Genomic DNA, 13594 nt, shown 5'->3' on the forward strand with positions numbered 1-13594 from the left:
CAAAGCTCTCGGCCTTTCCCCCTTATACAACCTCATGTACTCCCCTTTCCAAAACTCACGCTTCTACCCTCAACCCAACGCACCAGCCATGAACCAAGCCATCAAGGACCTAGGCCAGACCCCAAGGCACCTATCAGAACCAAGGACCCAGCCCCATGCAGCCTACACTAACAGAACCGCTAGCTAGCACTTGCCAAGACCCTACCCGAGCTTTCCTCTCGATGGTGTGCGGCTGGCGCTTCAGGTGGTTCCAGCGGTGGTTGGGCTTCCCTGAGTCGTGACTCAGACCCACCGGGGTCTGGTCCAAGCCCCGGTTCAGCCACTGCACCGATCGTTCCCACCCAAGCGAGCCACAGCCCCAACGAGCAACGTCCCAAACTCTCGATGTAGCCACTTCCAGCGACCCCGATCTGTAATGCTCCCAAAAACTCTAAGTGACACCCATATCAGACCCTTAACATCTCGTACCAGCGACCCCTTGCACAAATCGTCAAACCGTGAGTGGTTAAACAATAATAGAATACACGACATGAGCAGAAAAATAAACAACCGAACGAACTACCATGATGTACACTGGATCGAGCATCCCTTATTAAACTAAAACACATATCAGTAATATTTAACATGCGTGATGCAGAAATAATGGAACAAAACGTGCCTGATGTTTGCTTAAGGAAAAAAAACGATCGAGGAGCCAACAACCAAATGAAGAAAATCTTTGCTTCAAGAGAAAATGCTTCACCGAATTGTTGTAGCAGCAAATCAGGAGGATGAATGTGAGTGGAGGGGGTGGGCGGCTGTGGAAGAGTGGTTAGGTTAGTGGGGAGTTTAGGGAATTACTTAGGCGCTAATTATATAGATATAAATAAAGATTAAGTAAATGGGTTTTATTAATTGGTATATAAAAGTATATATATATACGTTAATTATATAGATATATAAATAAAGATTAAGTAAGTGGGTTTTATTAATTGGTATATAAAAGTTTAAATATATATATATATATATATATATAAGCCCGATAAGCTTAAAACTAGGCCCAAGAATCCAAACACACTCCCGAAAAATATTTCGTGTTTGAAATACTTTGAAAATATTAGCCGAACCCACAAAAAGTTTCCCGATTCGATAAAATTTTCGTACCGTTAAAAAATAAAATCAAGCGTGTAAAAATACTCAATAAAATCTCATATTTGAAAAATACCCTTAAAACACCTTATATTAATTAATAAAAATAATTATTTTCCCGAAAATTCTCCGGTATTCGTTCCTCGATCGAACGTGAAATGCATCTAGAAACCCTAATGCATGAACATTTAAAATTTCATGAATTAAATACTATCATGCATGAATTATGCATAAAATGCATACAAATAATTAAACACACAAATAAAAATAAAATCCTAGATTGCATGCAGTCAGGTTACGTGAATCAAATTCTTGGGCCTTACAGTGGGCGTGGCCAAAGAAGATACTATCAGCAACAAAATGGAAAGAAACATAAAACAAGCCACCAGCAGTGGAATTCCAATAATGAAGAAGCAAAGGAGAAGAGTTCCAAAGTATATGAAGAAAAATGCTATAGATGTGGAATGGAAGGGCATTGGTCTCGTACCTGTCGTACGGCAAAACATCTTGTGGATCTATACCAAAAATCAATCAAGGAAAATGGAAAAATGGAGATAAATTTTGTGGACAATGATGATCCAATTGATATAACTCACTTGGACGTCTCTGATTTCTTTGCTAATCCAGATGGAAATATAGATAATTTGATTGGTGGTGGTGTGTTAGAAAATAATGAGTAATTACTTTCATTGGTCTTGTTCCTACTTTGAATTTCTATTGTTTATTAGGTTATCGTGGTCTCGTTTTTATTTTGATGTTCAGTTCATGTTTAGGATTTGTCATGGAGGTTTATTTTGTTATTCAATAAATGTTTTCATTATTCAATAAAATATTTAATTTGAAAGCTTTACGCATTATTTAATTTAGCTTATTGAATTATATTTTTATTTTAGATTAACGATGAGATGTCAGGATGAATGCTTAGTGGATAGTGGTACAACACATACCATTCTTCAAAATAAAAGGTATTTTTTGGAGTTAACATTAGCTGAAAATAATGTTACAACAATATCGGGTGCATCAAAAATTATTGAAGGTTATGGAAAGGCAAAAATTATTTTACCAAATAATACAAGCCTATATATTGAAAATGCCTTATATGCAAGCAAATCCAGTAGAAATTTGCTTAGCTTTAAAGACATCCGCCGAAATGGATACCATATTGAAACATTAAATGAAAATAATTTCGAATACCTTTGCATAACATCTATTATATCTGGCCAGAAGCAGATAAAAGAAAAATTATGTGCACTCCCTTCTGGAATGTATTTTACAACAATAAAAACAGTCGAAGCAAACATTGTCACAAACCAGAAGTTTGTTGACCAACAGAGCTTCAAATTATGGCATGATCGACTTGGTCACCCTGGGACAACAATGATGCGCAGAATAATAATTAACTCACATGGACACCCTCTAAAGAACCAGAAGATTCTTTTACACAATGATTATCCATGTGTAGCTTGTTCACAAGGCAAACTAATTATAAGACCTTCTCCTACAAAGATTGATGTTGAAATCCCAACCTTCTTGGAGAGAATTCATGGGGATATTTGTGGGCCTATACACCCACCATGTGAACCATTTCGATACTTCATGGTATTGATTGATGCGTCTACTAGATGGTCACATGTTAGTTTGCTTTCAACTCGAAATATAGCTTTTGCTAGATTACTTGCGCAAATTATTAAATTACGAGCTCAATTCCCAGATCACTCAATCAAGACAATTCGTCTTGATAATGCTGCTGAATTTAAATCGCAGACATTTAATGACTATTGTATGTCAATAGGGATTTCAGTTGAGCATTCGGTTGCTCATGTCCATACACAAAATGGCTTAGCAGAGTCATTCATTAAACGTTTGCAATTAATTGCTAGACCATTATTGATGAGAACCAAACTTCCATCATCTGTGTGGGGACATGCCATATTACATGCTGCATCATTGATTCGTATAAGGCCAACTAATTATCACCAATACTCACCCTTACAACTTGCTTATGGTCGAGAGCCTGATGTTTCTCACCTTCGAGTATTTGGTTGTGCAGTACAAGTCCCCCTTCCACCTACACAGCGAACCAAAATGGGCCCACAACGTAGACTTGGGATTTATGTGGGATATGATTCACCATCTATTATTAGATTTTTGGAACCTTTAACAGGAAACTTGTTTACTGCGAGATTTGCAGATTGCCACTTCGATGAATTGGAATTTCCAAATCTAGGCGAAATAAAGTTGTGTCCCGAAGAACAACAAAAGATTTGTTGGAATGAGAAAACACTATCTCATTATGATCCTCGAAATAATCAATGTGAGCAAGAAGTTGAAAGAATCATTCACCTACAAAGAATTGCAAATCAATTGCCCGATGCTTTTGTTAATACAAAGAATGTGACAAAATCACATATACATGCAGAGAATACCCCTGTCAAAATTGATGTCCCCATAGGACCAGCTATTATTCAACCTGCAAATGAATCTAAAATACGCCAGAAGCGTGGTCGACCAATTGGTTCAAAGGATATTGTACCTCGAAAAAGAAAGGTACAAGAGAAAGAAAATTCAAAAGCTCCCGAAGAAGAAATCTTGGATGATATAGTAAGAGAGATCAATGAACCAAACTTGGATAATATTATTCCTGAAGAATCAAATTCTCATGAAAATAATGAGATTTCAATAAATTATATATCATCTCGAAAATTGTGGGATCGAAATAACACAATTGTTGACACTGTCTTTGCCCTAAATGTCGCCCTTGACATCATACATGATGAAGGCCCAGAACCACAATCCGTTAAGGATTGTCAACAAAGAGATGATTGGCCGAAATGGAAGAAGGCCATACAAACTGAATTAGACTCACTAGAAAAACATAAAGTGTTTGGACCTGTAGTACGAACACCTGAAAATGTAATCCCAGTAGGATACCGATGGGTTTTTGTACGAAAGAGGAACGAAAATGGTGAAATTGTAAGATACAAGGCCCGACTCGTAGCCCAAGGTTTCTCGCAGAGACCTGGAATTGACTATGAGGAAACATATTCACCTGTGATGGATGCCACTACTTTTCGATTCCTAATCAGTTTAGCAGTATCAGAAACTCTTGATATGCGACTTATGGATGTTGTAACTGCTTATCTTTATGGTTCACTTGATAGTGATATATATATGAAAGTGACTGAAGGATTCCAACTATCGAAAGAAAATGGTGAAGCACCCAAGGCTATGTTATCAATAAAACTGCATAAATCCTTATATGGATTAAAGCAATCTGGTCGCATGTGGTACAATCGTCTTAGTGAATATTTGTTAAAAGAAGGATACATAAATAATGCTATTTGTCCATGCGCTTTTATAAAAAGAACAGATGAGGGTTTTGCAATTGTGGCAGTATATGTTGATGATCTAAATCTTATTGGCACTCCAGAAGAGCTTACTAAAACTGCCAATTATTTGAAAAATGAGTTTGAGATGAAAGATTTAGGAAAGACAAAATTTTGTCTCGGATTGCAAATTGAACATTTGCAAGAGGGAATATTTGTTCATCAATCATCATATACAGAAAAAATATTAAAGCGCTTTTACATGGACAAGGCACACCCATTAGCATCACCCATGTATGTTCGATCACTTGATGCTAACAAAGATCCTTTTCGACCACCTGAAAATGGAGAAGAAATCGTTGGTCCAGAAGTACCATATCTAAGTGCCATTGGTGCACTGTCATATCTCGCAAATTGTACTCGCCCAGATATATCATTTTCTGTTAATCTTTTAGCGAGATATAACTCATGTCCAACCCGAAGACATTGGAATGGTGTAAAACACATATTTCGTTACCTTCGGGGTACAATTGATATGGGATTATTTTATTCGACAAAATCAAAGTCTCCTTTAGTCGGATATGCAGATGCAGGATATCTTTCTGATCCACATAAAGCTAAATCCCAGACAGGTTATGTGTTTACACGAGGAGACACTGCTATATCATGGAAGTCGGTGAAGAAATCCTTAACAGCGACGTCTTCAAATCACTCTGAGATCATTGCAATGCATGAAGCAAGTCGGGAGTGTGTGTGGTTGAGATCTATGACACAACATATTCAAGAATCATGTGGACTCCCAACAGCCAAAGATGACCCAACAGTAATATTCGAAGATAATACTGCTTGCATTGCGCAGTTAAAAGGAGGCTACATCAAAGGTGATAGAACAAAGCATATTTCACCAAAGTTTTTCTATACACATGAGCTTCAAGAAAATGGTGATATTGACGTCCATCAAATTCGCTCAAGCGACAATGTAGCTGACTTATTTACAAAGGCATTACCTACTTCAACATTCAAGAAATTGGTGCACAAGATAGGAATGTATCAGTTGAAGGATATCAGATGATTGAGATCAGGGGGAGTATCTATTGTTGTACTCTTTTTCCTTCGTTCAGGTTTTCCCATTGGGTTTTACTGACAAGGTTTTAACGAGGCAGCATTTGAACTCCCACATCTCTTAGAAGTAATTTGCTGAGTAGATAATCATCTAAGGGGGAGTGTTATAGAAAAGATATTATAGATGATTATTGATATTGTTATCTATTCAAATCTGTAAATCTACTCTATAAATAGAGGTCTTCAGTGATGAATAAAACACACAAAAATCATTCTCTCTTCTCTATATTCTCTACTATTCACAACACTTTCCCTTTTGTTCCAAAAACACTTTTCCTTGTATTTATTTTGTAAACAAAAGTGGTAGACTTCCTTAAAAGATTTTAAACACTTTGACAATTTTAAATAGATTGTAATTAAAATATATATTACGAAACATAAAGTAATTAAATGCAAAAAGTAAAAAAAAAAAAAACACACACACACAACAATTTATGGAAATTGCACACTACTGATTAAACATTCTGCCATTTTTTTTTGTGACGATCTACATTGATGTAATGTAAAGAAAATGAAAGATCTATAACAATGATGTATGATCGACTCATTTGCCAATGAGAATAGCACGACAAGATATGTCATGATCGTCTCTTAGGATTATTTCATCCTACCCCTGCAGGCAGTGTCTGCAGGAATACATCCAAGGGCCAAAATTTTTTCTGACCCAATTTTATTTTTTTTTTTAATTTTTTTTTTCTCCATGAAGTGGAATCTCAACCACTCATATTGGGTGTGGGCACTGCCCACACACCCATAATCGAACTAACCCGTCTCTTATATCTTGTCTCTCGTTACCATGATAACAAAATTTTATTCATAGCTTATCCCGTCACAAATTTTTTTAATGCATATGCATGACGGATTTACTTCCAATTTATAACCATTTTGATTTAGAGTACTCTTAAAAATTAAAGCTTTTGGATGGAAACGTTTGTTTTGGATGCTTCTCTGTGCAGTTCCATCGTTTCTTGAAAAACAGAAGCAATCTTCTTGCAACAGAGGAACGGAGAAAGACGAGGAAGAGAAGAGGAGGGAGACAGAGTACCGGAAGATTAACGAACGCTACGAGATTTGGAAGAAGCACACACAGCTTCTCGACGATATCGTTATCTCACGAGAGCTCGAATGGCGTCTCTGACCGTGGAGTGGCTGCCGGACTGGAAAGAGCAACCGGGAAATGATTATTTGGTTCGGACTACGATTCTTGGGACCTATGAACCGGAGAATGGACCCAATTATCTCATGCGTGCCGAGGTACAGCTTCCCCTCGAGAATTCCGGGATTGATGGCCTGTATAATTACGATGTAGGCATATAGTTTTGGAGATCTGGACGTGCTAATAGGAAGGTACGTAGACTAGTGTTCTGTGCGTATCGTCTGAATGTTACTATTATATTGTTGGTTCTTGATACGTACAGTTCAAGTGGATTTGTCTCAGTTTTGTTTTTCTGGGCTTGGCCAATTGAAATTTTTATAAGCAGCTTTGGATAAATTTATGTTGTTTACTAATCTCTTGACATTCAATGTGCTCCAAATGAATCTTTTTGGGCTAATATTTTCATTTTTCAGGTTCCGGAGGCGTAGAAAATTGTGCATATAACAATGCCATATCTTTCTTTCTTGCAGGTGAATATTGTTCAGAAAATAAAACATGAAAGACAGGTCAACAGAGCTCGATATATGCCTCAGAAGCCTTTTATTATCGCCGCCAAGACGGTTAGACCAGAAGTTTATGTATACAATTATAGGAAACATTCAGTTAAGCTTACATCAGATGGTGGTTCATTTAACCGCCATCTGCGGCTCCGGGGTCAACGGGGCCTTTTGGTTTATCTTGGAGCCAGATCAAGGAGGGTCATTTATTGAGTAGTTCTAATCAAATATGCTTGTGGGACATAAATGCAACTCCAAATGACAAGTCCATTGATGCAATATTCATGTTATATATCAATTGTATCACATTGTAAAAACTGAATAATTTTTTCCCCATAACCTCTGTTATGTTAATGATATAAGATCTTTTACTCTGGTATGTTCAGTATTTTTACCTGAAATGCATAATTGCCGCAGGTTCAGGGACATTATGTTAGAGAAGTAGCTTGGCACCCAAAGAATGAATACTTGTGTGGTTCTGTTGGGAATGATAGTGTCTTCATGTATGGGATCTCCGTGCTCCGTCAATCAGACAGCCTTTGCAGTCTGTGGTTGCTCATCAAAGCAAGATTAAATCTCGTGATTTCGATGCTCTTTATGTGGAGAAGTAAATGATATGTTCTATTCTTTTAAGGTCACTCTTTCAGGATAAAGCATACTAGTCCCACTTCTAGTTGAACCCATTTGAACTTCTAGTAGAGACTAAGAACAAACTGTCTTTAGTTTCATACAAATGTTTAGATTTTATGGTTATTTGTCTTGCACGCTTGTTTCTCTCTATGTATAAATTTGTAGGTAAATTGTTTTAGACTTTAACCCTTTCAATGAGCGGATCGAACTGCCCTTCATACCTTTGATTGCCACGAGTAATACAGATCTTCTCTTTTTACTGAAGGATAATGTTGCTGCATATAGAATTTGTGAAAATTTGGTATTCTCAACAGGGATGGGGTTTCTCAGGTCGGATGGAATCCTAAGAGTGAGAGAGTGTTGGCTTCTTCTGGTTTTGATAGGAGATTGATGATCTGGGACCTGGGCAGGTAATTATTTCTTGAACATTAACTCACCAGTTGCTTAAACTGCAGGTACGATCTCATCTATCCTCTCTTCCTAGCCTTTTATGTAATATTTAGCTTGTAACGAGACTCTGTCATGATATTAGAAGCAGAAAATTAGTGCTCTCCTAGGCTGATCAAGTCGTACAGCAAGGCAAAGCCTTTGTGTTTAAAGGCCAAAGGCGGTTAACTCGACCCTATCCATGTTGGCAGTGCCCACAAGGGTCGATCCAACGGCTCGGATTTTTTCGAGTCAATTTTTTATTTTTATTTTTTTACAGGGAGGTGGGCCCGGATCACTAATGTGGAGTGATCCGGATTAGTGATCCGGGCCGTTCATTGTCCCGTGCAGGCACACGGGCAGGGTGAAACAATCCGTCAAAGCCATACTTTTAAGTGGTCTACTAGCAGACATTAGCTTTTTTCTTCTATCGTAGAGAATATTTATTTTTCATTTATCAGTGTTACAAAATTTTTTTCAAAAACAACGTTTCTAAAATATGATAAACAAATACGTGGAAGATAACTGATTCGAGTTATGAAGTGATTTGTAATTATTATGTTTTCCTGTTGGTTTAAAACCTCTGTAAGCACTCAAATACAGGAGATTGATGATCAAATCTCTTGAAATAATTGATGAAGAGGGAAGAGATTGAACAAAAAAATTATAGAATTTGATGATTTATGGATATTGAATTCTAATTATCATAAATCTGTTTATTTATGTCTGCCTAACCCGTGGCCGAAAGCCGGTTGGGTTAGTAATTTTTTTTTTTATGTTTGTGTGTTTAGAGACTTTAAATGTTGGTATTTATAGCCGTTGTCATATCATTAATAAGTAAATGTAGGAGTTTGAACGTCGAAAAAGAAATGTTCATATACGTCTCAAAAATCTAAAGTTGAGACAATATACATATCTTCCTTGATGATTTGTTATAATAAGTGTAGAGCAATGGACGGACAAAACTACCTCTTTTTATCCAATAAAATTTGTTATTATAAAGTAAATTCTAAAAGAGTAAATGATTTGTTAATAATAATCTATAACTTAATTGTTTAAAAAAAATACGTTGGTTCATGGTTAGTGAATATTAAAACGAGGTTAATTAAATTAGGACAACACCCTTCACGCATACGCACGATGGAATCCCACTTGCTTAATTCCCGCGTAACGCCCACGATCTAGAGGTATCAAAACATGTGGCGCGTGATGTATTCTCTCTCCCACAGTGCGTAAAAGCTATACAGTGAAAGAAGTTGCGTAGAAACAAATGGTGGCTTTGCTCTCTACTCAAACAAATTCTAATTAGACTCATCATTCATATATAAAATGTATATTTATTTTGACAAAATTTGTGTGAGACGGTCTCACAAGTCGTACTTTGTGAGACAAATATCTTATCTGGGTCAGTCATAAAAAAGTATTACTGTTTATTGTGAATATCGGTAGGATTGACCCGTCTCACAGATAAAGATGCGTGAGATCGTCTCATAAAAAATCTACTCATTTATTTTTATGTTAAGAGAATGGTTATTGTAAATATAAAAAATCATATAATAAATTAATTTATTAAATTTAAAATATTAAAAGTTTGGGTTAAAATATTTATAGAATAAGTTTTCAATTTTGGATTAAAATAAGATGTCGAGCATCCCCTAGATCCAGTGTGCGTCCAAACAGAGCCTTATGTGGCACGCTTTCGAATCCTTTCTTTAGCTGTCCTCTGTTTCTCAATAAAATTCTTCTCTCTTTTCGATTTCTTTGAATTTTACAGGAAATTTTGGGAAATGGAAGCGCTATAATTCCCTTCGATCTCTCCGCTATAATTTTCCATTTAAGGCCCAATTTTTCCCGATCTAAAATTTCTCATCCACCGATTCTCCATATCCAAGCTAACCCTTTGGTAAGATGTTCTCATTTTTGGATAATATATTTGATTTTTACTGAGGAGCTTGGATGTAATGTATGATTGAAGTTGTTCGGAGGCACGTGGTTAGGTGCCCTTTCCATTATTGATTTGATTTTTTTAATGGTTCCCATCCAGCTTTACAATTTTGCCCATATTTAATTGAAAAGATGGTTCATTTTGGTCACGGGGTTGAGATTTTTGTATCATTGATATCTAATTTATCAAACTTTTTTATCTGTTGCCTTGCGTGATTCTTTGCTTGTAGCACGTTGTTTCGTGTTCTGGATGGCTTCTTAACATGCTATCCCAACCTTTCAAGTGTTAAGTATATGACTATGTAGCGCACTTATCTGTGTATTTGGGAGCATTTTTTGTTCTCTGCCAATAATCCGGATTGGGTTCCATTATAACTGCAAAGTGGGTGTTTGTCTTCTTTGCTTTTGATCAATTTTGAATATTTATTCGCTGGTTATCAGTTGAGTATTATTTGCGTAATGATTTTAGGTAAAATTTTGATGCCTATACTAAATATTACTGTTCTGTATTTTTATTGCTTATGCTATATTAACTGTTGGCTCCAGTTTTGTTTAGCTTGATTGATGTGCCTGATGTTGGCACTATGCCTACTTTGATCTTCTGGTTTGAATGAGTCTGCGCATATGGTGATCGATTTTTTATATTTTTCAACATCCACATCCTTTTCAGTTGGAACAACTACAGCTTCAAGATTTGCCGCGTGGTTCTGTAATTATATCTCATCTTGGACATATGAAACTCGACTTATATTTTGACTTTTCTACTTCTCTCTCTTGAGCATACCATTACATTACTCCTAGCCCTCTTTTGTTCTTTTCTTTAATTTTTTTCTGAGACAGCTATTTGTTGACTAGGTTAGTCCTAATGGTTTGATGACGTACTAGAAGATGCATAAAAGAAAACATGACTCTGATTCTTTGTGCTGGTGCATATTTTTCTTTAAAACCTCAGCTAAACCAAATACTTGTCCAATCTTGGACAATATAAGGTTTGCATACTGCCTTATTAATAATTGGAAAGCAAACTGAATCAAAATTAGATTATCAAAGAGAATTACAAACCATTTCCTCTTTGTGGTATTCAGTGTTGAGTTACTTGACTAATACCTTACGTCAATAAAACTATCCTGAAAAACACAACGATTCTTTTCAATGCTGTTGTTCAGATTAATTAGAAAATGGCAAAAGGCACCAGGGGAAGACGGGGAATCACTTCAAGACAGTGCAGACCAAAGCCATACCCCATGCCAAATTATGATCAAACGGAGGAAATTCATCAGAAGAATTGCTCCAAAAGCATTGCAAAGAACTGGAAAGGTGCGAGGTGTTCCGTGTGCATGGAGTGTCCTCACAATGCTGTTCTTCTCTTGTGTTCCTCCCACGACAAAGGTTGCCATCCCTACATGTGTGGGACAAGCTTCCGCTATTCCAACTGCCTCGACCAGTACAAGAACGCATACTCGAAAGTAGCTTCTACTGACAACTGTCCTCTTCAAGATTCTTTTGATGATCCAGATTTGGCTCCTCTATCTGGCAGGTCTATCAAGAATTTTGATGCCATGGAGCTTGCATGCCCACTGTGTAGGGGTCAAGTAAAGGGCTGGACTGTCGTGGAGCCTGCACGAGAATATTTCAACTCCAAGAAACGAAATTGCATGCAGGATAACTGCTCGTTTATTGGAACGTACAAAGAGCTGAGGAAACATATGAGGGAGGATCACCCTTCTGCGAAGCCCCGTGAAGTCGATCCAGCTCTGGAAAAGAAGTGGAGTAGGCTGGAGCGTGAGCGAGAAAGGGATGATGTGATTAGCACCATAAGGTCATCTATGCCAGGGGCAGTGTTTTTTGGTGATTATGTGATTGAGGGAAACCACTATGGTTCCGATTCAGATGATGAGGGTTTTGATGCAGATGCCACGGATCAGAATGGGGGTTTTGAAGTGGGAGTTGACCGGGATTTTATGTCTCTGTTTCTTCTCTTGCAGGCATTTGGTTATCCAGATAATGGTGGGCCTTATAGGGGTGTGAGGCGAGATGAAAGAGACTCTAACCGCACAGTAGGTAGAGTTGTTCAGAGAATGAATCATGAACGCACTGGAGGCGGTTTTGATTCCTTTGATCCAGATGGTGATAACAATGATGGCAATGAGGGTGATGGAAACAATGATACGCCACTGGCTGGTCATCTGCGTCATCAAAGTGGCTTCATCGTGAGGCGTACAGAGAGGAGGAGAAGCCGTAGAGAGCCAAATGAAGACCGGAGATAGGTAGTGACGCTGTTGCATAGAGTTTGGATTGCAAAATTAAAATATCATATGGCCTTGTTACAAGAGTAAAAGGGCTTGACTGTACTTTTAACATTTCCCTGCACACTTCTCATTGACGTCCATACTTTTGGGGGTTGTATGATAGGATAGCTCAGGAATGTGGGGGGTAAATAATTACTTGTTTGATTTCATTTTTTATTGTACTATTCGCATTTATTGCGTTGTATTTCTTACTATTGACATTTTTATGTGAATTCACCAATGGAAGATGTCATTTTACTGGTCCATATCTTATTTTATGTATCTTTAAACTCTGTTATCAGAGAAACAGCAATCTCATTGAATGCAAGAATTCTGTCCTTCAGGCTTGTGATGATGCTTACAGATTTTTGTTGGTGTCTCATAGTATTGAGAACCTCTGAATGGTTTTATTTTCTTGTTCAAGTCCGTCCTTTTTTTTCAGCAATGTCTTTCTTACTTCTACTATTTACCCCATGGGTCTGTTTAGGATCCCTGGAAATATTTTTTCTTTTAATTGTCTAAATGGTCAATGTTTGTATTTGTCTTATTTCCTCAGATCTCTAAAATATTATCACTTCATTTTCAATTCTTTTCCCAAAAAATACATATGTACTGATTTCTGCACTCCCCGTTGTAAAAGTTTTGCATTCGATTCAACTTTTCACCAATTCCAGAAAATACTTCATTAAATGAAACATACTAGGTTTTAGATATTCAATAGAATGATCATTTACACAAACGTTTCAAACATAATTTAATATTATTTGCTAAATATCAATCGCAAATTCTATTTTACAAATTTATGTGACATTCCAATTCCCGACAAATTTAATCAATTTTGAGTTTAATCACACCTTTTGAAAAATATTATTGTTCTAAAAATCCAATATTATTAAATAATAAATTTAATTAGATTGATGATTGCAATTCCATATCCACTCAAATTCTGAGATACCAAATAGAGGGGTAGGTTCGATGTTACATATGGAGGCAGCGTCCTCACATGGTTTGGATGGACAAGATTTATACACATATGTGATTTAAAAAATTAGTGGATCTCATGTATGTGTGGACTAA

At 36.8% G+C, this 13594-nt stretch overlaps 1 protein-coding gene and 1 pseudogene across 4 annotated transcripts; both read left to right on the forward strand.

The window, feature by feature from the left end:
• The first annotated feature begins 6516 nt into the window (after window positions 1–6516).
• Window positions 6517–8306, forward strand: LOC140826871 (histone-binding protein MSI1-like; annotated as a pseudogene).
• A 1636-nt stretch (window positions 8307–9942) lies between these two features.
• Window positions 9943–12758, forward strand: LOC140826920 (uncharacterized). Of its 4 annotated transcripts, none has more exons than XM_073189463.1 (2): window positions 9943–11218; window positions 11396–12758. In XM_073189463.1, exon 2 carries the CDS (start codon window positions 11408–11410, stop codon window positions 12494–12496), a length of 1089 nt encoding a protein of 362 aa, XP_073045564.1. In that variant the 5' UTR covers window positions 9943–11218; window positions 11396–11407; the 3' UTR covers window positions 12497–12758. The 4 variants fall into 4 exon arrangements, with proteins under 4 accessions (XP_073045564.1, XP_073045567.1, XP_073045565.1 ...); XM_073189466.1 differs by having other exon boundaries at window positions 9943–10611; XM_073189464.1 differs by having other exon boundaries at window positions 9943–10188; window positions 11090–12758.
• The last annotated feature ends 836 nt before the right edge of the window (window positions 12759–13594 follow it).

This window comes from Primulina eburnea, chromosome 3 (genome assembly GCF_022965805.1).
Source record: "Primulina eburnea isolate SZY01 chromosome 3, ASM2296580v1, whole genome shotgun sequence".
In the NCBI taxonomy this organism is placed as follows: Eukaryota; Viridiplantae; Streptophyta; class Magnoliopsida; order Lamiales; family Gesneriaceae; genus Primulina; species Primulina eburnea.